We start from the raw sequence: 25,288 nt of genomic DNA on the forward strand, positions 1-25,288 counted from the left end.
ACATAAAATCATGTGGCGAGCCAGATCTGGCCACCGGGCCTTGAGTTTGACACCTGTGTTTTACAGGCTTCTGATTTCAAAACTAGTTATCCATCAATTTGTTGTGTGTATTTAACTCTATGAGGTAATAATTCATTACCAATTCATTCCTCCGAGGGAAGTCATAACTACAAAACGTGTTTGACACCCCTGCTGTAAAGTACAGTAGACCTCTCAGCTCCTCCCAAGGAATACTGAGTATGGTTAATATTGAATGTCTCAATGTGTTAAACGTTTAATTTAACTTGTTTTTTGTGAGTAATTAATACAACAAAATCAAGTATACAAATTTACAAGGTATATGGTTTACAAGGCTATGGTCGAGTGGAATCATACAGCGCACTGGGCTCTCGTCCTTCTCTCGTGGGATCCTGGATCCTCTTTTCAGATAACTCTTAGCGGCCCCTTATCAAACCGGTTCTCACCTGCTCTCAGCTTGAACGTTAGCAGTATGTCTGCGGTGCATGTGTGCGTGTGCGTGTGCGTGTGAGATGAGAGTATTTGTAACAGTGTTGTCAGTTTTAACAAACGAAAGCTAGTGTAAAAGTAAAGATAACTTCTGTTGTGAATTGGCACAAGATGAATGAAATGGACTTGACATCAGGTCGCCAAGCCCATTTCCAGGCGTCACGTGTGAAATCCACACTGCGTGCATCTGTGTCATTATAAAACTCTTTTGAACTTCACACAGCGAGTCGAATGTGCCACGTGTCAGCGGATGAGACAGATGTACCGCAGCTGCCTCGTGGCTCCAATTTCATCAGTGATGCGAGCTCAACCCCCACAACCCACCTAAGCGCCCTCCTGCCAACACGCATCCTGTACATCGCATCCAAAACAGAGTGTCTCTTTGTTGGGGGAGGGGTGGGGGCCCTCCACTTCGCTCCGCGCATGGAAGCTATTAGTGTTGATTGTGAGAGTGCACCTTTTAATTGCATGTCAGCTTCAAACGAGAAAGGCACCTGGTACCGCAACATTCATGCACACACACTCCTCAAGAAGGGCATCAGCAGTGAACGAAGACCCAAAAGGGTCAGGCCCTGTATGGTCACTGTGCACGGGAGTAAGTCCCCAACCCGACCCGATATTTACGACCACGGGGAGCTACATTGTCATGGTTTCGACTGTTATTCTAAATTCACCACACGCACAGACAAAAACAAACACGTTATGCCCCGTCTGTTTTGGGGGTCTACTCGTGATAGACCTGCCTACCAAGTTCTATGTTGCTAAGTGAAACTGGCTTTGGGGGCTGTTTTCGACAATTTTTAAACATTCTAAAACTCTAGTGGGAATCACAATAACGCCTCAATGAACAGTATATCCCGTTTTATACCACCTCCATGTGGCCAAGGTGGGCACACCGGAAGGATAATTATAGGATTACTATTTATATAAAGTACAATATTATGGAGAGTTACTTTTCCTAATTAAAATACACTTTACAAAATATTTTGTTGTTTTATGGAGGAAGGCTGGAACGGATTTATGGCATTTCCATTCATTTCAATGGGAAAAGATGATTTGAGACAAGTGTTTTGAGTTACAAGCATAGTCACGGAATGACTTCAACTCGTATCCCAAGGCACCATTGTATTAGAATAAAGATTAAGCTTCTTCCTAATACAGTTTTTTTTTTTTTCCTTTTCAAGTAGAGACATTTTTAAGTACAGTTCAGTTGTATTTAACTTTTAAGTACAGTGCCATACATTTGCACTTACTGTTTAAGTGTTTGTTTTTAAACATTTATTTTTAAGGACAATTTTTATTTAACTTAAGTTCAATACATTTTAATAGAATTATTATTTAAGTGCTTTTTTTCTTCTTTTTCTATATATTTAAGAGCAGTGTTAAACTGCATAATGTTACAGTCCATATCTTTTTTAGGAATAAAACAGCATTGTTTTTGATGAACACCTAGTAACTACTATGTTACTGTAATGCAGGTGACACTTGAAAAGACTTTGAAGTGGTACTTGGTGTAAAAGGTTTGAGAACCACCCGCTTAGTGAACTTTTTTTTATTGCAGGGGGGCACTACCCAGCCAATTTTATTTATTTTTTGGTCATGCGATCTAACATCTGCTTATTTAGAAAAGGGGGGGGGGGGGGGGGGGGGGGGAGAGAAATGGTCTAAAGATGCCTTGCCGATCTTAACCAATCAGGGGTTTGTCGAGGAACGTGGCCTCTGGTGAGGAATCTTGGCTTCAGACTGACAGTCGTCTTTTGAGCCTGCTTCTTTGCGGCTCACCCAACGCCATTAGCGGTGATTGCTTTAGTCTTTAGACTGCTTTAGGGTGTCTGGAAGCACTTGAGCGCCCGCACACACACGCGTTCAGTATTTAACCCTAGATGGACACATTCCCAATCTGTCCCGTTCAAATTAGACTCAGATTTGAGAAGAGTAACCACCTAAAACTTTATGCATTCTTAACATTTAGTGACGCTTTTTTGGGACAAAATTGTGGAATGTGGTCTAACGTCCTGGGGCTGGGAGATTAGTTCACAGGTTCCAGAAGTTTGTTTATGCAACACAGATGTGAATCACTTCTGAAGAGTATGCAGTGGTTGAACAAGTAAATAATAGCTCATGACAGCAGAACTCAATTTGTGTGTGCGTGTGTGTGTGTGTGATATAGCATTGTTTGTCTGTCTCCTAGAGAGGGTTAAAATTTGGTAACAATCGGACAAAATCAGTTAAGAGTTTTATTGTAGTATTGGACTTGTCCACCGTGCTCCGCCCCTCTTTCCACCCGTCCGTCTGTCTTCTACAGTATATGCTTTTCAAATTTGGTAGCTATTGGACAACATCTCTGGGACACGTTTGTCCTTAAAGGACCCCGTGAATGTCCCAAATGCCCACTTATAACCAAAATGGCAGAACTTCTCGAGTATTTCCGGGCAAGGTTTCTTTGAGTCTGCTAATAATAGACATGCCCACCAAATTTCACGTTGCTACAGGAAACTGGTGTCAGGATTTTATTTATTTTTTTCCCCAGCAGGGTGCTACAGACTCAATTTCATATGTAATCATACATACATGACAACCGTGACGACTGCAAAATCTGAGAGAAAACCCTCCAAATGGGGGTTTATTTGGCTTCAGAAAAACAAAACAAAATTCAAGTCCTGTGCTTGAGCTTTAATTATAACTGCTATTCCAAAAACAACTGTACACAATTCTATTGGGGATAGTCTCAATTTGGAACACAACGTATTACAAAGAAACCCGAAGGAAAACAATCAACCTGTTGACTTTTGATATTTCTCCGGAGATTCAAATATTTATTTTATGGCTTGCCGTTTGTAAAACGTCAAACGTTGTGTACAAAAAGCAGGATTAACCAGAGTAGGGCGGCCATTATTAATGGACTGAGGCATGTAAACATAGTATTCCATTTACTGCTCGTGTTTAGTCACCGTTATTATTTGCTGGCAATGCTACATCTTCTCGACAGTTGTTGAGTGCATTTACGGGGGGATGGGGAGACAAGGTACAGTTGAAACAGTCGTGCTGGTTTTAACTAAACACTCGCAGAATTGCTTTTTCAATAGCTTTTATTATTTTAGGTTGAATTTGAATTTACAAAAAAAGTTATTAGGAAAAACAAACAAACATTGATCTCCAAGCATTGTGTGCAGACAAAATGCTGGCAAATGTTGGGTTGCACTTTAGGGACGAGTAGCACAGACTAAACTTCAGCCGCTGTTTGCTTATGCCTGATGTTCGCGAAAAAGCGAGTCCAGTCACCTTCCGTTTCATCCAAAACTAAATTGGGCATAGACTGAGCGAATTAATCTAATCTCCACTTCTTTTTTGCCGTTTGTTTTTAATTGTTCTCATGGAAATCGGTGCATGTTGGACATTTAATATTCTATAATACATAATAGAAACGTTTCATTGGCTGTTTGACGACATATTGAAAGATAAACGATGCGATACATCAATGTTGTGATATTTTGAACCCAATGTAATGTTCCGATTTTTTTGTCAAAGGCGTTTAACGTTTAATAACGTTTTAACTGCAGCAGGCGATTAACTTGTGTATTGCTATTTTATTATTATTTATTTGCTGAAAAACTCACCTATTCGCATTGTTTGTACTTTCCAAAGCACCCTAAGATTTGACATGATGCCGACAAAGCACCATCGAAATAGGAAAGTAGTACAGTTGGTCCAAGGATGCATATTGAAATGATACATCTCGACTGAGATATGAGTTTTGTACAGTATGTTGGGGAGGAGCTAAGCTAAGCCCGGGTTGTTACGGAGAGTCTTCGCTTCATGTGCATGTACACGCACGTATGGATGTATGGAAGTCAATCTGTGCCACCTGAGCTTGAATTTCAATTTCTAACGTGGACTTTTTTAGCATCATATTTTCAACACGGACTCTTTTTGACAATGATTTCAGTGTGCAAAATTCACCATTTTAAATTCAAATCTCACAAAAGCACGATAGAATTGATTAAATTAATCATATTTTTTGGTGGAAAACAATAAAAGATTTCAATCATATTTCTTTTGTGGAAAAAAAGATTTTATACTCAGGCCAAATCGCCCAACCCTAACATTGCAATAGGGATATTTTTTGTCCCACCCATTTTGTCCCATTATTAACTCAATTAACTTAGTTGTGTGAGTTAGGTAAATGACACAGTTTATGCCCAGCTTTAGCTCTAAAAACATCAGGCCAACATCACGTCGGCACTTCATGACAAGTGAAGTGAATCCTTACTCGGCGCTAACTCGTCCCGCCGCAATGCAAGCCAGATATCACACTGCCAAAAACCGCTAATGTTTCTAGAAAGGTTGTTTACAGTTAGGGTTGCAAAATTCTGGGAGTTCTCAAACTTTCCATGGGAATTAACAGGGATTTATGGGAATAAACAGGAATAAACCAGGAATTTACAGAATTGAGGCTTGGCTCTTTGGGAAGTTAAATCTAATTGGGGAAAACATATTTGAGCATAATTCTGACCCCAAAAAATTATAAAAAGCAAACACATTGAATACAAGTACAGTGACTTTCATGACTTTTCGTGATCCAAGCTTTGATAGATTTTTTTCCGCTACTTTATGTGTTACGAGCCAAAATTTTAGGTACGAGCAAGCTTCACACACGCTCGAAAGAAGTGGGAGAAAAAATGAAAAATTAAGGTAAAGTGGTGCCTTCAGATACAAGTTTAATTCGTTCCGTGACAAGACTCTTATCTCAAATCATCTGGAAACTCACTGGAAATGCCATAAATCCGTTCCAACCCCCCTAAAAAAAATTGCTCTCTACAGTATTTTACTGTATAAAAACAGAGTAATGTCATAATTCAAAAGAATGTAAAGAATTAAACAGTTTGTGCATCATGACTTAATGCTGCAATCCAATTCATGGTGCTGCTCCTTCTGGTGTGCCCGCCTTGGCCACTGCGAGGCAGTATAAAGTCATGCAGACACAAAGAAAGAAGAAACGACTACTTCTGATTTTGTAAAATGCTGTAATATTAGTCATTTGTTGCAGAGGATAAAGAATATATGCCGGTGAGGATTGTTATATCATCTGTCCAAATGTGTCTCAACTGTTTGTTTGCAAATAGTCTAGCTTCCAAAACTGCAACTGTCGATGCTAACCGTTAGCATTTCAGTGGTGTTTGCATTGTTTGTTAGCATTAAGTTGAGCAGACCTTTTCATAAGGCAAAGCTATGCTGGTTTGAATACACGTGTAATTCCCTTTGTTTTGTGTTTAATGTGACAGTAAACTTCAACTGCTTTCAGCCTCTTTTTTAAAATTAATTGTTCAATATATATTTTCTATACATATTCTTAAATTTGCACTTGCAAGTCAAAGCAAAAAAAAAAAAAAAAAAAAAGTCAGACTGACGGCTTGTATCTCGAAAAACTTAAGTCTGGCCACTCGTATCTCAAGGCACCGCTGTGCTGTAATGCCCTCACGTGTGAGAAAGGAGAGCTCTCTATTTTTCATGGATGTCTATTTATGACAAAACAAAATGTTTATATTCATGCTTGAATGTGAAAGGTTTCCATGAAAGTCGCCTTAATTCCCAGTTACTTCCCATCAATTCCCAGTAACTCCCATGGAAAGTGTCTGAATTGGAATATTTCCCAAATAAAATTTACCGGAAAGCTTCCAGAAATTTACCGGAAATTTTCCACCCCTTTGCAACCCTATTTACAGTGCAAGGGGATCCATACAGCTAAAATTATGTGCTGATGAATTCAAAGTCGGGAGTCACAGTTTCATTCTAATTAGTTGCGCATGTTCATATGTACAACAAACATTCCTTCGCCGTTGCTAGTAGGGATGGGCAATCCACGGCATTTCTTTGATCGACTATGGAGAAAATGAAGAGTCGGAATGGTCTGAGCTCCTGTTTAGATGTCGGTAGCTGACGCTGTTGTCCTTTAAACAGCAAACTTGTAGTGCACTCCATTTCATCAAGATTTCAGAAAAGCCACAGAACTCAAAGATTAATTCATTGTTAGTTTTTATATAGATGTATATATATATATTTTTTTTTTATGGGCTAGAAGGAACCCTCCGAATGTTCTGAACCCGTTTCAATGCCCCTGACTGATGTCTTCCTTAGACAAAAAAAAACAACTCGTAGGGCAGCTCCAGTTTGTCAATTTCCCACAATCACTGACTACTTATCAATTTATTCTTTTAATCTTTAAAGGATAGGAGAATCTCTTCGGGAGTGTTCTGAACTCCTGTTATGACGCCCATAGCTGACATCATGTTATCCTTCTTTAGTCAGCAAATTCACAGTGCACTCTATTTCATTAAGACGTGTGCCCACGCAATCGACGAATTCCGAACATTTTTTTTTTTTAAACATGATTTTTAAGAGGATGGGAGAAACTCAGAAAATTTTCTGAACACTTCGATTCCCATAGCCTATGTTTTCATGCTGGTCTTAAGACAAAGCAAACTAGTAGCGTACTAGATTTAGCCACAATTGCTTCAAGATAGGATTCCGCATAATAGATGTAATTGTAAACAAGAAATGAGTCTGGGTCATTTTTTTTCATATTATTGCACGGAAAAATCCTTCTGTGAGCATTCTGAACTCCTGTTTTGATGCCCATCGCTGATGTTCCGTTCCTCTTCTTTAGACGGCCAACTGCGTCTTGTGCACTCAATCTCACGCAATCGATGGAATTCTTAACGATCAATTAATTGTTTTTTACTTTATTTTTAACTTACTGAAAGAATCTCTCTCTCTCTAAATGTTCTTATTCCTCTTTCAATGTCCATAGCTGATGCTTGACTTCTTTAGACAGCAAACCAGTCACGTATTAGCTTCAAGACACAATTCCCCATAATCGGTGTAATTATGAATGATTCATCGTTTTTGTATTGGGATGGGAAAATTGCTATGAATGTTCTGAACTCCTGTTTTGATACCCATCGATGACACCCTGTTGTCCTTCTTTAGACAACAATCTTGTAGTGCACTCCATTCTGCCTCAAGTCGCTTTGAGACGCGATTCCACGCAATCGACGTACAGCAATCATGAACAAACAATTAATCGTTTTTTAATGGCTTGGGAGAATCCTCCCAATGTTCTACACTCCTGTTTCAATGCCCATAGTTGACGTTGTGTAGGTCTTCTTTAAGACCACAAACTAGTAGCACGCTCTGTTGTACCTGCGCTGCTTCAAGACGCGATTCCACACAATCCACGGAATGGTTAATGATCAATTCAACGATGTATTATGCCCATCCCTAGTTGAGAGCAATGTGCATTTTAGCCCGCTAACTGCTAACTTCGTGCACATAATCCACTTGTTATATGACGACTTTACATATATATTCTTACTCTTACAGAAACACATTTTCAGTCACTTAAAAACCACAAACAATCCAAAATACAAACATAACGTCAAACACAGGGAGGAGAAAGTGCAAATATTTTGGCGCTGCTTCGTTTTCTTCTGTTTTTGTGTGTGTGTGTGTGTGTGTGTCTGCATGAAATAAGTCAAGAAGTTATTTTCTCTCCGATCCGTCACTCTTTTTTTTCACCGTCAAGCGAGCGTGTTGATGCCTTCTTTCTGTGACCTCTGCTCTCGTCTCGGCTCCTGGAACGTTCTCCTCTCACACCAGACGACCTACTGCAATCACAGGGCAGAAAGACACAGCAAAGTATGAATGTGCTGATTCTATCGTATAGGACATGCATTTAGGTGTTAATCGCCAAATGAATTGCCTTTTTGGGGGGCCTCAACATGCCCGAAAACACAACTATTTTTGCGTCTATCCCACTGTGTCTTTTCAGACATGGGCTGTTGAGACCTTGTGGCATGCCTAAGGGATACTGGCTTTGGGGGCTGAATTTTCACATAACAAAATCATGTATTAGGCAAGTCAGACCCTACAATGGCAGACTATTTGTGCCTTTTCAGGCATGGCTTCCTGAGGCTTTTTTGGTGCGTGTGTGGGTTTACCCATGACACCACTACCAAATGTACTGTATATTTTCAACATGCAACATTTTGTGAGTTTTTGAGTATGAGGACTTATTTGACCTAAAAATAGTTACGACAAAGCAATTTCAAGAGGGCCTTCACAGTGCTTTACCTCATTAAAGATGGCTGGAACTAGGCTTTTTTTATATATATAAATATAATTGACATATGGGGGCCTGGGAGAAAAGGAGATGATCTTTGATTGCTTACAGATGGCAACATTATAGTTCAGCTGCATGAGTGTGTGTGTGGCGTTACAAGGTATGGAACTGTGCACGTCAGTATGTGGAAACTTGCGTTTGTAGGCGCGCTTTGTGACGTTTTTAATGCAGGTGCATTCTTTGTAGCTCCCGGATTTACCGTTCAACGTCTCTCGGCGGCGCCATAAATCTCACGCGTGTGGCACATCGGAGTGCACTTGGAAATGAACGATTACAGCCAACTATTTACAACGACCGCTCGTTTTAGACATTCGATACGTTAAGTACAGTTATGTTAGCCAAAATGCATAAGAGCCGACGTGACTCACATGACTAACAACCCAGAGCGTTGGCTTGGATTTACATACACTGCAGGTTAAGTACCCAAGTCCCCATTTAGCGCCTATATACAGTTTTATTAGACTATTGACCATAAATAATATATTTATTTGATATTTACATGTATTTTGAATTGATCCTTATCCAATTTCACTGTGTAAGTTGGAATTTGGCGTTCATGACATCCAGTGGTTGTGCGGTCATTCCCAGCATGTATATGAATGTTACATTTTTGTTTTGTCCATTCAGATTGCAGTCTCTGTGTTGCCATGTCAGTGTAATCTGCTCAGGGCCTTCAGAATCAGTCATGCTGGCAGATGTAACTCAACCTATATTAGCAATGGGACTGTTTCTTGAACCAATCAGATCTTAATTTCGCCTCAGAGGTCACTACGTCAGCATTTTCCATCCTCTGATTGGTTGGTCAGAGCAAGTCAATTTCGACTAGCAAAACACATCTGTAGGGATCGGAACACATGAGGTATGTATGTCATTTGCTTTTTCTATGAGGGAACAAAATTATTCAAATCAGAAATCAGATTTTTTTTCTGGGGGGAAAAAAAAAATCTGCAAATTGACTTTAAGGCCATATTACCCAGCCTAACTATAGAGTTTTGTAAAACAAATTATCTTATATTTAAATCATTATCTTATATCTCTTATCTAATCAGTTGAACTTCGACAAATTTGGTAAGAACAAATGTGCAAAAAAAGTCAATGGACCAGTTCTACCAGAAGCGTGGGTAAATAACCCAAAGGCTTTATAGACAAAATTATTATATAATACATGCACAAATATTTTTTTGTGACCCACACCCCTTAGTTAGACAGCAAACTTAACGTTTAGATTATATTTGAGAAAGAAAATATATTTTTCAAATTAGCCTTTGAAAACATACTGTATGTACAGTGTTCTCCCGCTAACAGGCTAAGGAGAGTAATCCTTTGCGCCCCCGCTATATCGCAATTTTCTAATACTAATATTTACAAAAATTCACCTTAAGAACATTACAGCCATACAGTTGGCAGTTGTTTGAAGGTTTAGAATTACTGTGACACGGTACGGGCTAATTTCCATTCGCACGATGTTAGCATTAAGCGAGCGGGCTTTTTTTATTATATGGTTTGTTTGAAGATTTTGGTGTGAAACATACATTAAATTCTCATTTGTTCTGTCATTTTTACACTAAAAAATAACTGGGAGTGACAAACTGCTTGAAACAAGCACACTTTGAATCAAGGGTTGTTCGCTGTATGTATACTGAGAGAATGATGAATTGTATGAATGGCAACTGGTGAATACACGTTGTACATCCACATAGTGGAAGAGAATTTAATTGTTCTGCTTGTCAATATATGCCGCTGGCATAGATACATGAACAAAGATACACTATTCAATAATAATCTTTGGACCAATTACCATCATTTCTCATGTATAATGCACATTCTTTTTTCCCCCAAAAAATTCTCAAAAGTCAATGGTGCGCATTATACACAGGTATAGGGGAAAATGGGAAAAAACCTTTCACATTTTATAAATGTATGCCGCCATCTGGAGGTTATGAAAAAGCTGTACAATTTCATTCCAATATACCACCGCCACCTACAGGTTATGAAAAAGTTTTAGCCTACACTTTCATTCCAATATGACAGGGGTACATATGACTGCATAAATGTAGTACAGTTGTGCTCATAGGTTTTCATACTCTCGCGGAATTTGTGAAATATTGTTTTTTTTAAATATGACTGAGCAACAACCATCATTAATTTCTTTATGGTTATGTTTTGTTTAATGATAATGCTTTTCTGAAATGCTTGACAGTTTAATTTGAAACCCATTAAAATAAAATTCAATGTGTTTTCGCCTGGCCCTTCATGTTTTCCTTAAAGAATTGTTGTACACATCATACAAATGCTGCCTCGGTAATCAAACATGAGCACAACTGTCTGTTTTCTCATTTACTAAATAAAAGTAGGGCTGTGAATTTCAAAATAAGAACAAGTAAATAAAAAAAGAAATGGTCAAATAAAGTGCTTAACTACAGAATAATTCTTTGGGGGGAAAAAAACTAACAAAATACAGATAATACTTCACGTTTTGATCATATGGGTAGAAGCCAAATCATGCATTGTAAAAATGCATTATACATAGGTAGAAGGGTTTTCCAGAATTTTGAGGTCAGCTTTGGGGGTGTGTATTATACATGGGTGCGCATTATACATGACAAATTACGGTAAGTGGAATTTAGCATGGCGGCACGGTGGCCGACTGGTTAAAGCGTCAGCCTCACAGTTCAATCCCCAGCCCCGCCTGTGTGGAGTTTGCATGTTCTCCCTGTGCCTGCGTCGGTTTTCTCCGGGCACTCCGGTTTCCTCCCACATCCCAAAAACATGCATTAATTGGAGACTCTAAATTGCCCGTAGGCATGACTGTGAGTGCGAATGGTTGTTTGTTTCTATGTGCCCTGCGATTGGCTGGCAACCAGTTCTGGGTGTACCCCGCCTCCTGCCCGATGACAGCTGGGATAGGCTCCAGCACGCCCGCGACCCGAGTGAGGAGAAGCGGCTCAGAAAATGGATGGATGGATGGATGGAATTTAGCATGGTAAACTTGATGATCTTGCACCACACACTAACAGAACAATGGTTGGGAATCAGTGGCTTAGCAAACAGTCTGTTGTGAAAGGACCTCGTGAAGCCAAATCTTCCAACTGAGTAAAATGTGGTCATGTTCATTTGAGGGACCAAGGGAACCATATTAACAGCACGTCTGCTGCTTGACTTGGCGGGAGGTTTCTGCGGAGAAAATGGCCGCACTGGGAGCTCTCATCCAAATGGAAAAAAAACACCACAACTTCAGCACTTCAAGACTTTGCCTGGTTTTTATTTCTTTACTCTACGTCGTGTTTGGTCGCCACATGCTCTTAATAAGCTCGTTCAATAAAACAGCGACTCAACATTGCGACATGGAGCGCAAAGGCCGTTGAGAATTATTGAGGTATGTTTGAACACAATGGGCCTCGTGAACTTATAAATGTGTAGAAATGTTCATACTCTATAGGTTCAATGTAAACGCAAAATCACCGTCGGATTCATGACACACGCGCACCGGCCAATTTTCTTCTCCCCACCCTGCATGTCAGTAAAATAGAATTGATTCTAATTAAATGTCTCGTGACCACATTCTGCAATCTGCATAAACCACGAAGGTCCTATAAAAGGACGTTCGATGCATCAAAACGAGATCGGCGAGGAGGTTTGAAGATGGCCCCAAAACGTAAAGGAAGAAATTTCACAACGGCGGCATCATGTCAGAGGTGGAGTCACGGAAAATGACACTTTTTCAAAGCGTTTCCACTGGCGTGTCAATGACAGACAAAAAAAGATACCTGGGCCTCTATCACAGAGTGACAGAAAAGTTTGAAAGAAAAGACAATTTGGTAGCAATCAGACATAAGTCCCTCTTTGAAGAACCCCTGGAAACGGCCAAAATGAGCCAAAATGGCCACTTCAAACCAAAATAACAGACTCCCTGAGTCTTTTCAGGCATGGTTTCTTTTGACTTTTATTCTTACGATTGACATGCCTACCAAATTTCCCAGTCCTAAGGCCAGCTGGCTCTGGGGGCTGAATTTTTAAAACAATGCTACAGGGTGCTAGTGAGCCAAAAAGGCCTGTTCCAACAGAAAGGTCAGACTTCTTGAGTCTTTCATGCATGGCTTCCTGCAACTTTTTTGTTGATCTACTCATGTACACAAGCCTATCAAATTGTCTGTTCCTGAAGGAAACTGGCTTGAGGGGCTGAATTTTCAAAACCCTCCAAGAAGGCACTACGAGACAATTTTGGGAGCAAAAAAAAACAATACCTAAGCAATGAATAAATGACTAGTGTGATTAATGTGCATATTAACTGGGTTAAAACAAAAACTATTAACTAATAACAAACTATAAGCAGACACATATTAGTAAAACTAGTAGTATTAGTCACTCTTACTGAACACATTTGTCCCTTGCCTTGTCCCGTAGATGCTACTTGCTGTTGAACCACCTGCAAAAGTAACACATCAATAAGTAAAAAACATGACTAATAATTTAACATGAGATTTTAATCTTAAATAAAAAAACACTCTCGAACTTTTAGACTATGAAGACCTTAGTGAGCTTTTAAGTGTGTACTCTAGATGAATATTTAGTGTATTCTGGCAACACGCATGTTAACTTACGCAACGCTTTTTTTTTCAGCTACTTTGGAAATTTGAGTGCCTCCAGTGATGACCTGATGAGTCAAATCCCCCTCCAGGTTGATGTTTACAAGACGGAACCATTTTTGCATAGCCTTCTTTATAACTTTGTCACAAAGCGCCGCAATGAAGAACCTATTAAAACTTTATGAGATGGTGAGCAGCTTGAGACGCTCATAGTGGAATCCCTCAAGTCCAATAATGGAAATAATCTGTTCCGAGTAAGGCTGGGTAAGCATCAACTTTCACAGAAATCATAGAAATAAACTTTTTTTTTTTCTTTACAGAGCATGGGGAAATAAGGGCTTCCTCTTAGAAAACAAATGTCCCTTTTGTTAAAACGTGTATGCAAATAGGACCTTTATTAAATTCCCATTTAGGATGTTCAACAATTTAACATCATAAAACGAGCTGCCAAACTTCATTGATCGAAGATTAACGTGTTTCACGTTACTACAAAGAGCTCCACTGTGTTATAAGTATTACTACTGGTACTGTTGCACTGAGTTCATTTCCTAAAAAGAAGAGTGCAATTAAATAGAGTATCAGTTGAATTTGTGCTTTTACCACAGTGTCCCTTACTAACTTCTACTCAAGTACAGAGTGAGTAAACGATACTTTTGTATTTAAGAGTTGAATCTGTACTTCTTTTACCAGACTCTTTTTACACAAGAATCTGTACTCGTACTTTAAGTACAGTGTATGAGCCCTGACTGGTTGATTATCATACAGCTCAAATTAGTTTTTTTTTTTTTTTTTGTAGTTTTTGTCCAGCCTATTTCTTACCATCCTTGGCAACTCCAAGGCAGCCCTTGAGCTCGTGCAGCGAGATGGCCTTGTCCTTGTTCAGGTCGCAGTAGTCGGTGAACTTGCGAGCGCACTTCTTGGGCTTGGCCTTCTTCTTCAGGTACCTCTTGAAGGGCTTCAGCTCCTTCTTGCCGACGTCCTGGCTGCCGTTGGCGTCCAGCTGGGCAAAGTACCAGTGCACCACCCGCTCCTCCAGCGTGTGGCTGGGGTCCGGCTCCACGAACCTGCTGGCAGTCAATATCAAATGAATCATAGCAATAACGTTTGTTTTATAATCTGCAACAAACGTTTGAGGGTACGTAGAACTTGAATCTTTTGATACCCATCTGAATTTTATCTTTTCTGCTAATATGGGTGACAGTGTGAAATGAAAACCACGAGCGCTTCCTTGAAAAACTTGAAAAAAAAATCCCATAATTTAAATTAAGCAGATCGGAAGATGGGATTGCGTTACAAAACAATGGAGCGTGATCAAGGGGAGACATTAGCCACGAAATATGTCTTGTAAGTCTCTGTAAGGTACCATATTTGTATGTATGTAGATATCACGTTTATTATCCCTCTAAAATAACATAACTACGTCATATTAAATGTGTCTGCCTATTACTGTATGCATCATATTTACATCATATTTAATGTATCTACACCTGAATTGTATCATATTTACATAATTTTAAACACCTCTAATATACCATATGTACATCATTTTTAATAGTCATACACAACATTTGCTGGTACTGACTGATGTGCCAGATTATGCGTCATTTGAGGTTGTCGATACCTACCTCCCGCCACTAGAAGGGGCTGGTGAGTTTATGGCTTGAACCATGTCTGTGGTCAGGGCGTCTAAAAGACTCGTAATGAATTCCCCTTTTTTCCCCTCGGGACAGCCTGGAGAAAATAGAACAAACAGCAATATTACATTCCATGTCTAATTTGACTCGTTAGACTGAGGTTTGGGAGACAGATTAACGGCATAACGAAGAAACAAGATGTTGCCCATACAGGCAATTACAGTACAGTATAAACCTTCTTATGGGGGGCGGGGGGGGAGTCAATTATGTGCAATTCATTTTAATTGAATCATTTGAATATTTTCCTATACTTATGTGCAGTGTCAATGTTTAAACCGTGTATAATGTTACAGTGGCTTACAATATGAAATCTACTTTTTTAATAAAGCCTCGGTCTCATTTTTAGATGAACACATGGGCCTACTATGCTCCAATATTTTAATGCTGGTTATGATGATGGTACTTGGAGAGTTTTTTTTTTTTAGTTTTTTTAAGGCAGCACTTGGCGTAAAAGGTTTTGGGCTGTCATGATGGAATCTTTTTAGAGTTAATTATCACATAGATATTTTGTCAAGTACTTCAGTAATCTTTGCCCCCACCCCCCACTGCCTTTTTTTTCCCTCTCACTAACATGCATTTTATTCTCATTTATGAGGGCTGGACTTCTATCCTTAAACTGCACGTTGGTACTGAGTGTATGGTATAAACTCTGTACAGAATTTGAGACAACAAAATCCGCCTTTGCTAAACGGTAAGCATTCGCGACTAGCATTAGCATGCTAGCAATTACCATTTTGGGGGGGAAAAAAGAAAAGAAAAAGAACGCTAACTCCCATTCAGCTGACTCATACGTCATGTTATATGTACATTACACATTTAATAGTGTCTTAAAAAATCCCTTGCAGACGCACCTCTGTCGTTTTTAGCAAAGTTTAACAGTGACCCAAGACTGCGTCCGTCTGCAATAAATGTCCATGTGAAACATTGGTTCTGGCGGCACAAATATGACTCCGGGCCGAACTTTTTCAAATGTATTTTATTTTATTTATTTTATTTTTTTATTTGTTTTTGGTCGCGGCGGAGCTTTGAGGAAGAAATTCTATGTCGACCTATTATTGAAGTCGATTTAGCAGTTTTTTTCCCTAGCCCTAATAAGGTTTGACAACCACTGCGTTGGGTCTCGCCAAGGCACATGTTTTGCATTAGAAAAATCTCAAGGCACACCATTAACACAAATGTCACTGGTATAGATAGATGAAGAAAGCTCCATTAGTAGTAGAATAATAATTTTCAGACCAATTAAGTGAAATTGGATTATTTCCCGCAGCACACATAGCTGATGATTTCTCACAGCACAGTGGTTGGAAATTACTGCCTTTTGTCCCGATACTACATGGCTACACGTTAGCCTTACTAACGAATCTCTGGATACGGGAGGAACGTGAAGGATAATGGCAACCCAACACAATAACATTTGCCCATGGCTCACTGTAAACGTGGCTCATGGTAACGCCATCCAAAGGTTAACTTTGACAGCGGTAGAAAAGGAAAAAAAAAAAAAAAAAAACGAAGGAAAAACCTGTCAGGTCTCGGCCCTGGAACAGATCTTCGGCGTCGGCGCTGCGAGAATGTGCGGCGCTGTCACATTCTGGCGTCTGGTACCTGTTGAGAGAAGATACACAAGACAGGAACACAGCAAGTATCGGGTGAAAAGGGCAGTCGTCCCCCGTCTATCAGGGGTGTGAAAAACCTGGCTTGGGCTCCACGGGGATCAAATCCGGGTCTGCTGGGCTCCTGTGTTTTTATAGGCTCAAATAAATTGAACGTATTAATTACAACCCTAGCAAACGCTTGTTGGAGAGCGCATGCCTGGCAGTGGTGGGAAGTGACAAGGTAAAAATACTTCATTACTATTACTATGTTTATAATTCTCTTGCATAAACATCGCAATTTCACCTAGTTTCAGATTTTTGGGAACCTATCTTGTGTTATTCGCTGGAAAACTCACCTATTTGCTTTTTTTTTTTTTAAGCGATACTTTGGCGCCATTTTGTGCGTAACATGCATTCATTACCTGGTGGAGGTTCCCGGAATGGGTCGTCCGGTGTCTATCAGCACGCACCAGCAGTAGCCGGTGGACTGGTGGCACTGGACGGCCTTGTACAGGCCGCCGGGCCCGCAGTCGGGGATGAAGACGGCCTCGCGGGGGTTCTGCCGAGCCTCGTCCAGGGCGCTCTGTCGCTCCTGGTCGCAAGAGGGAACTTTCTCTAGAAGCATGACAAACAAACTCAGTACACGCTCACAAAGTACTCCGGAAATAGTAGAGTCGTGCGGCGACCACAGAGATGGCGCACCCCCCTCTGCCCTGAACACACCCTACAAAAAAAAGTACGTAATCATGCAAACATGAGCAAAACCTTTAAAAAATTGCTAAAACAAAGCTGGATTTTTACATCGTGGAACTTTTACGTACACCTTTCAACATCACGACAGGTGATGCACCCCTTCTCTCCGTTTAAAAAATAATAATTATAATCCAAACAAAGCCCATTTTAAAGCGTCATTTTTAATCATACAAACATGGTCAAAACGTGCATGGCTAGATTTTTGAATTTACGTCATAGAACAGCTTTTGTTGACATTCCCACAGAGATGACGCACCCGCTGTCACACTGTTTACAACCAACAACAAGTGTGTAATCATCCGACTGTACAATGATCAAACTGTGTGACACAAAAAAAATAATTGCTCCAAGCTCGGTGTACAAAGCCAGATTTTGTCTTAGAACAACCTTTGGTGACCCTTCAGCTACACACCCTTTCCAAATGCCACCGAGACCTTTAAAAAATTAGCTCCACATAAAATGTTTACATCATAGAACAAGATTTGCCAAACCTTTTAACCTACGCGCCACTATCAACATCCCGCTTCTCTCCCATCACAAGACATTTTTACATAACGCAAGCATGATCAAAACGCGCATAGCAGCCTTTGCCAAACACAACAACGCAAACAAAACATAAATATTGTATAATCATGCAAACATGACAAAATTATTCAATATTTGTATGTAGGCTCGCATAGCTCGATCGAACTTAAATTATCCACCTGCAGACAACCAAAAATGTTGTCTGCTTCTGTGTGCCATCATCATTTTATCGTGAAGTCAGCTGTCAACTTGTGGGGGAGGGGAGAAAAAAAAAAAAAAAAAAAAAGACAACTACTTCCCTTAAAGTAAAATATAAAAATATAGTCCTTGCCAAAAACAATATTGGCACAATAATGTAGTGTAATTGTAAACGGTGTTTTTCTTCATGAATGACACTTTGACAAACACCGATGTAAAATATATGACCATATTTGCAGCCTGGGCTCTTAAGATGCTTCTGCCATATCTCGTCCCCATCACGCTGTATTTACACTCGCATCCATTTGGGCCGTTTCTCCCTCTGAAGACGAGCACAACAATGTTTCACGGCTCTTGGTCCAGATTTGGCCTCACAAACGTGACAGGCGAGAGGACTTAAGCTGCAACTGTTTACAGCGTTTCCATTTCAAAATGGTGGCAATATGGTGTTCATAACAAAATATGGAGCTGATTATTCCCACCGCAGCGGCGGTGGTCTCAGCGTGCAATTAAACGAGAATTAGGACAAACTTTCTGCTTCGTTTCCTTGAAGATGTCATAACAGCGAGGCTGTTTTCCTCATTTTTTATTTATTTCCCCCCCCCATTGTGTCTCACGTTCAAAGCTTCAGTTTTTTTTGGCATTCGGACGACACCTTGTGTTCCTCATCAGAGCGTGTTTCCAGTCACGTCCAAAAGTTGAAACGAGCAAAATCGGGTTTTCGCCAAGGTCAAAAATAAGTGGCGTCAAAAGTTTGTCTCGTGCCAGTGAGGTTGAGAAAAAGCAATCCAAGGCCACTTTGACGAGGTTTAAGTGATGAGCTGCGATTTCAAACAAACGGTCCTTAAAGGAGACATATGCCTTTGTTCACAATTTGAAACAATTATCAGGTGTCTTAATAATAACATGTCTGTGGCATGCTACCCCAAAGATCAAGAATTCGAGACACTTTCACAGCAAACTTCTTGCCTTGGTGAAATTGGCTTGTTTTAGGGGCGGATATGTGTCCCGTGTAGAGCGCCAGCTCTCATCCCGCCGGACACGCTGCTTGGCCAACGGCGATCGCGGCTTTCGTTCCAATGACGACGAGAGGGCTGGATCTTGTCGGCGCAGTCCTGCCAGCGTTTAGCCGTCTCCTCTTCCCCCTAGCTTGGCATCGAGTGCTCCTGGCGGACAGCCGGTTGCTTCTGCTAGCTGAAGTGTGCAAAACAAACAAGCGTCTTCGACCAGTGGTTCTCAACCGGTCAGGCTTCGGGACCCGCCGTCACTCCTTATAGACAAGCCGCGACCTCGATTTCAACGTCTCATTTTGATGAAACCAGACATATTACCAAATATGACAGTGTGCCAATAGACAAAAAATTCTAATTGAATGATAAAATAAACACTTGCGATAGTAGAGAGGAATATGTTACCTTTAAGCGGCTGAATTTGAACTAAAAAACAAAGTGAATCTCGAGGACACAAGTGAAACTCAACTTAATCTAACTTTAGTGACATTGCACAAAACAGCAAATAAAGGTGCAGCAGTTTTCAATCCACAAACTACAAATATTAACCAAGGTGACATTCAAGTACACAAAATGCAATTCAAGTGTAAAAAAATAACTTCAATTAACTTGTGTTGTACTGCATTAGTCAAAACCAAAGAACACTGAATCTTGAATGGTTCAGTTTTCTAGTGGTTCTAGGTTCTGGTTCTAGTTTTGCAGAATTAACGGGACAATTGGGAATGTTTTTTGCTCCTGAAAAGAGTCTCAAAGTCTGGCTTTATAGTTGACATCTCTGAGGTCACTGCGATTGGCTGGCAACCAGTTCAGGGTGTACCCCGCCTCCTGCCCGATGATAGCTGGGATAGGCTCCAGCACGCCCGCGACCCTAGTGAGGAGAAGCGGCTCAGAAAATGGATGGATGGATGGATGGATGGATGGATGGATCTCTGAGGTCATGCTCAATGTCCAGTCTGTTTCTGGTTTCCAGCTGAGAGGCCACACGCTTCTAAAAAGGTAGTGCTGAAGGGAAGGAGGGTCTTTGCTTGCTGGAGTGGCAAGGGAAGGATGCACCAGAACAGGGAGAGGCTTACCTGAGTGAATTTTGTTTGCAGTGTGCGGTCACATGACAGCTCCACCAGCCGACGCTTCTCGTCGCCGGGCAATGTGACGCTTTCCGTGTCGACTCCAAAGGGGTTGTGAATCCACTCATCGTCCTTCTGTTTCTTCGGAAAAAAGCTTTTAAACCGCTCCAGCAGTTTATTCCAATGCTGCATTTTCCTGTCATTGTCCAGCTGCTGTCCCTCGTGACAGACATTTGGAAACATGAGTCGGTTTTTTTGTTGTTGTTCTGTTTAAACATGACTTGCCCACATGATTTGTTTGTTTGTTTTCGAAAGCATTACATCTTTCAATGTTCCATCAAGGACTGGTGACATATCCTTTGCTGCAAGGGCCTCCCGATACCACAAAAAAATTCAAACAAAAAATTTGGAGCTTTCTCAAGAATTCTCCTCACGACCGCCGAGTTTTTCCCTGTCATGGAGGCAAGCACCATCAATTGTGATCCCGACGTGCGTGTCCCAGTTTAGGCCCAGCGAAGTCAAATACAGGTCCACGGAGCCGAAGAAGTCCTCTGCTGCTGTTGAAGTAGGGAGCCCTCATGAGCGGAGAAATTGTTCCGGTAGGTCTCCACCCCACACGTTTTACGTACACAAGTAAAACGTCGTCGTTTGTTCTGTCCGTAGATTTGTCCATTTGTAACGCAAAATAACCACGTCCATAATGTAGGCTGTTGTTTGTTGTTTGGGGTCAACCGACATATCTTCAATTCGCCGACTTATAGTGTCATTTGAAAGAGGCGTAATTGTCAGTTTATCCGCTTTGCTGCGCAAAACACACTGAGGTCATTCGCCTTTGTCCTCAATATAAAAAAAAAAAATTTAAATCCATATTTTATATAATCTGTGGCGTACATGCTTTCACTATTGTCAGTACTGATTAGCATGTTGAATTTGAGAACGAACCATAGCATGAACTGGTAGGACTCCACTAGCATTATAAGGCATCGTCGCCACCTACATTTAGGAGTGTGAATAGCAGGCATTCCGAACCCTTCAAAATTAAAGCACGGTCAATTTCTCCCCCGGCGACCCATTGAAAACCACTTTTGGGTCGCGACCCACCAGTTGAGAATCAGTGATATAGCGAGACATTATACTGGCGCCAAGCAACAGCACTTGCCAAAAATAAAACATTTTCACGCATGTGCATAGAAAAAGCCAGTGTAATTCCATGTAGACTTCTTTGCATTTTTATTGTATTACTTGTGGTCCTTCTCTTTCCTTGACAGAAATAGAACCACCCGACATCCGAAACCCACAAAGTCACTTTAAGCGCGGAAACAAATTTGCTGCTTCTTGTTATAGTAGACAAAAGATGACGTGCTGAGAACAGACTGGCTCTATTTTGTGCCTTTCGCTCCTCCAGGCTCCGAGCCAAGTGAATTTTTAAACCCTGCTCCGTATCCTCATTCAGTCCTAACCTTTTCCTCCTCCTCTGTCGTCTGATTCCCTTCATCCTCAAAGCCTCCTCGTCGGATTTAACCCCCACCCGGTCCTCTTCTGTCCGCCCGCCTTCCCAATGGCTTTCAGCTGTGCAATAATCACTGCAATATTCTCTCAAAGCAAGCAGTTAAATTAGTGGAAATGTTGCCTGTTGATTGAGATGCGTGCTTACATTTATACAGACAAAATGGTTTGCTCGTAAAATGAAAGCATGTCGTGTTTCTTTTTTGAGGCACATCGCTCACACCATTGTGGAAGCAACCGCATCAGTCTGCTGGAACAAAAATGTGGATGTGCGCAACATTGCGGAGCGTCAGCATCTGCTCGAAATTGTCCGTCTTTCTCTAGCTCACCTTGCTTCCTGGACGTGGAGCTGTTCTGCTTATTCTCCTTGTAAACCAATTGTTTGATCCACAGCGTGGGGGCAGTTATCTCTGCAATGACAGATGGACGCCATGTTACGGATGGCACTGGACCGTATACCTGCGGCAATTTGGAATCAAGGTGAGAAGTCGGAGATTGTTGCTCTTACTAATCACCAGAGCTACCCATATATACCAGATACGCAGTCCATACTTCCACGTTTGTTCTGAACACTTTGTTGAAGCTAAGCTTTACTGCTGAGCAAATGTAGAAAATGCATGTTACATACTGACAATTGTATTTAACATACATAATCTTTTATTGCTGCAATGACAGCCGACTCCTACCATGCTACCCGCTATCTAGCCTTGAGGTTAATGTTCGGCAAAGTCGTCGCTTTGTCAGCTAAATTAAGCTAAGCTGTCAACTATTCCGGGCCATTAACAGTGTTAACATGTTTAACAGTCTCGCATTTTTTCCCCGCTTGTCTTTGCGCAAAATTAGGTGTTGAGAAGATGTTTGAATTGCGTGCAGATCATAGTTGTTTATGACGGCCACTTCGTCATTCTGTCGTCCCTTTGTCACTGCTTTCACAGTTTGTCTGTACTTTTTAGCACATCTAAGGAGATTGAAAAAATTGATAACATAGCTGATAATAACTGATTACGGTTATACGGGGGGATGGCCAAAGAACGGTCTACTAGTCTTTCGGTTTCAAGCCTGGCTTATCATGCAGATCTGCGCCGCCAACATGGCGGATAAACAAATAATAACGTGATCGAAAACCATTGGTATCGCTCTTGCCGGCACCCCTGGTTTTCCGAGCTAAGAAACCTCGCTGTTAACTCATTCACTGCCAGCCTTCCCGGTTAACATGGATATTTGACTTCTAAAGCCGTCAATGGCAGTGAATGTGTTAACTGCGTCTTAATGAGTAGGGGAGGGTGTGCGAAGCGAGGAGAGTAAGGCAGGCAATACTCTGAAATTATGGTTTTCTTTGCAGTTTTGAACACTCCAACTACTACTTCACTTATTATATTTTTTTTTATCTCTTTTTAAATTTTGTGCACTCACAAATTTTGCATACGGAGCGACCAGCCACTTGGCTCCATCCCCAGGCTACAGCACTGGTTGGAAGCTCTATATATTTTTTTTGTCCCAAGTGTCCGTGACACCTGCCTCAAATATTCCTTAAAACAGTAATACCCATGAGACAGTACCTGTGGAAATTCCAAAACTCGAGGACCCTTACCATCGCCTTCGGAGGGGACGATGGTCTCCATGGTGGGCGTAGGCTTGGAGCCGTCGTCTGGGTTGAGGGTGAGAAAAAAACGGAAAGAAACTACCATTATTGAGGTTAATACAATCTACTCTCTACAAGTGTTGATTGGTTGGGATTTGCACATGGCCCGTCCAAGGTGGACACAAAAACATTCAAGCGTAACACGTTTACACACAGACACGAGAAAATTAGTAGAACAAAGCACGACCACCCACATGTTCTAGATGTCCCTCACACAATTCACACACAATTAAACAGCTCTCACACAGACATCAAACAGCATCACATTATCAGTTTTATTTTTATTTTTTGCAAAGACCAAGTAGCACACGCACACCCACACACACAGCCCTCGTCAAGGGGCAGAATGTGTCAGTAAAGACCACCCACTCAAACTGGGGATGCCTGATATTAAAAGTGTTATGGCGGTCTGGTAGAGTAATTTTCTCTATAAAATGTAACTTCCAACTTAAAAACTAAGCATGTGTCAGGGGTCGGGGAGTGGGCCATTAATAAAGGTGTCATCTAGAGTAAATTTGCTTTTTGGTTGTTTTTGGCCTGTAAATATTTTATTTTATTTCTTTTTCTTTTTTAAACAAGGGTGGGGGGGGGTGCCATTTCTGTTGGGATGTTTAAAAGGGTGTGCAGCTTAAAATGTTTGGGAAAAGGCTGTTTGTGACTGTCAAAACAACATTCTGCAGCATTAAGTGGTAGAATAATAACTTTGGTAGAATAATTATTACATTGTGGTTTTTCTTACGTGTGATTCCCCCTTACAAAATATGAAAATGTTGTCTATAAAAAAAATATATATATAAAAATGTGCCGGGGAGAAGGGATGTGCCATCAAAAAAAAAATTTTGTCATTTACAGTAAATTTGGTTTTGGTTGTTTGTGGCCTGTAAATACTTATTATTATTATTATTTTTGTCATTACATTTTGTCATTGATGTGCATTAAGGAAAGGGGGTGCGCCATTAATAATGGTGTCATTTACAGTAAATAGTAAAGAGGAACCTACCCCTCAGACGAAAAGTGACCGACGCGTTGCAAGACATCGGGGTGCCGGCGCACAGGAGTTAGGACTGAGGTTCTGCAATTGGGACACGGTTCCAAAATTGCTTGTCACCCTGGAGTCAGCCATACTATTCTTCTGATTTCACAGAAATTTTGCGGGCCTGGTCTGAACACGGACATTCGGGAGTTTGTCTTAGTCTGCTCGGTCTGTGCCCACAACAAGTCCTCTCACCGTTCTCCTTCTGGTCTACTGCACACATTGCCCATGCCATCCCGCCCATGGTACCATATTGAGTTGGACTTCATCGCCGGTCTTCCCATGTCCCATAGCAAAACAATAGTGTTCAGTGTTGTTCACCAGTTCTCCAACATGGCTGACTTCATTACACTTCCATAGGTGCCCTCTTCCCTAGAGATTGCTAACCTGCTCATCAACCACTTCTTGCATATCCGTGGTATTCCATCTGATCTGGTGTCCAACAGGGTTCTTCAGTTCATTTCTCAGCTGTTGAGAACATTCTGCAAGGTCATGGGAGCTTCATCCAGTCTTTTGTCAAGATACCATCCCCAATCTAATGAGACAGAGCGGGTAAATCAGGACCCGGGAGCCGCGCTCCGATGCGTCTGCCGCCAGCATCCGTCGTCCTGCTCATCCCATCTCCCCTGGGTGGCGTGTGCGCACGACTTTCTCGTCAGCTCGGCCACAGGTATGTCTCCGTTTAAGACCGCTTACGGCTATCAGCTCCCAGGAAACAGACGTCTCCATTCCCTCAGTCCACGTTCACCTCCGACGAGGCCAGCGTGTCTGCTGGGACGATGCCGTGCCGTGCGCCACGATCCAGAACAGCAGCTCGAAACCGGTAGTTGTCAGACCGACGCAGGATTGCGGCGCCTCAGTACAGTCCAGGGCAGAAGGTCCGTCTTTCCACAAGAAACTTGAAGGTGGAAGGTTCCACCGAAAAGTTGGATCCACGGTTCATCGGTCCGTTAAAGGTGGAAACGATTACTGTCACAATCTTGTTTTGTTGCTCTCCCC

At 41.2% G+C, this 25,288-nt stretch overlaps 1 protein-coding gene across 9 annotated transcripts in view; it reads right to left on the reverse strand.

Annotated features, from left to right (window-relative positions):
- Positions 1 to 3,004: 3,004 nt before the first annotated feature.
- The window catches only part of smoc1 (SPARC related modular calcium binding 1), a 38,340-nt gene continuing 16,056 nt past the window's right edge, over positions 3,005 to 25,288 (reverse strand). For 2 of the 9 annotated variants that reach the window (XM_061794899.1, XM_061794896.1), the window contains 8 exons: positions 23,206 to 23,295; positions 21,944 to 22,024; positions 16,981 to 17,173; positions 16,486 to 16,568; positions 14,898 to 15,003; positions 14,092 to 14,339; positions 13,079 to 13,112; positions 3,005 to 8,171 (listed from right to left, as the gene is read on the reverse strand). In XM_061794899.1, coding sequence (XP_061650883.1) covers positions 8,066 to 8,171; positions 13,079 to 13,112; positions 14,092 to 14,339; positions 14,898 to 15,003; positions 16,486 to 16,568; positions 16,981 to 17,173; positions 21,944 to 22,024; positions 23,206 to 23,295 — 941 coding nt within the window. In that variant the 3' untranslated portion in view covers positions 3,005 to 8,065. Of the gene's footprint in view, positions 8,172 to 13,058; positions 13,113 to 14,091; positions 14,340 to 14,897; positions 15,004 to 16,485; positions 16,569 to 16,980; positions 17,174 to 21,943; positions 22,025 to 23,205; positions 23,296 to 25,288 lie in introns of all 9 variants that reach the window. The other 7 variants (XM_061794898.1, XM_061794904.1, XM_061794900.1 and 4 more) reach the window with 5 other exon arrangements.

Source organism: Phyllopteryx taeniolatus, chromosome 13, assembly GCF_024500385.1.
Source record: "Phyllopteryx taeniolatus isolate TA_2022b chromosome 13, UOR_Ptae_1.2, whole genome shotgun sequence".
NCBI classification, from domain to species: Eukaryota; Metazoa; Chordata; class Actinopteri; order Syngnathiformes; family Syngnathidae; genus Phyllopteryx; species Phyllopteryx taeniolatus.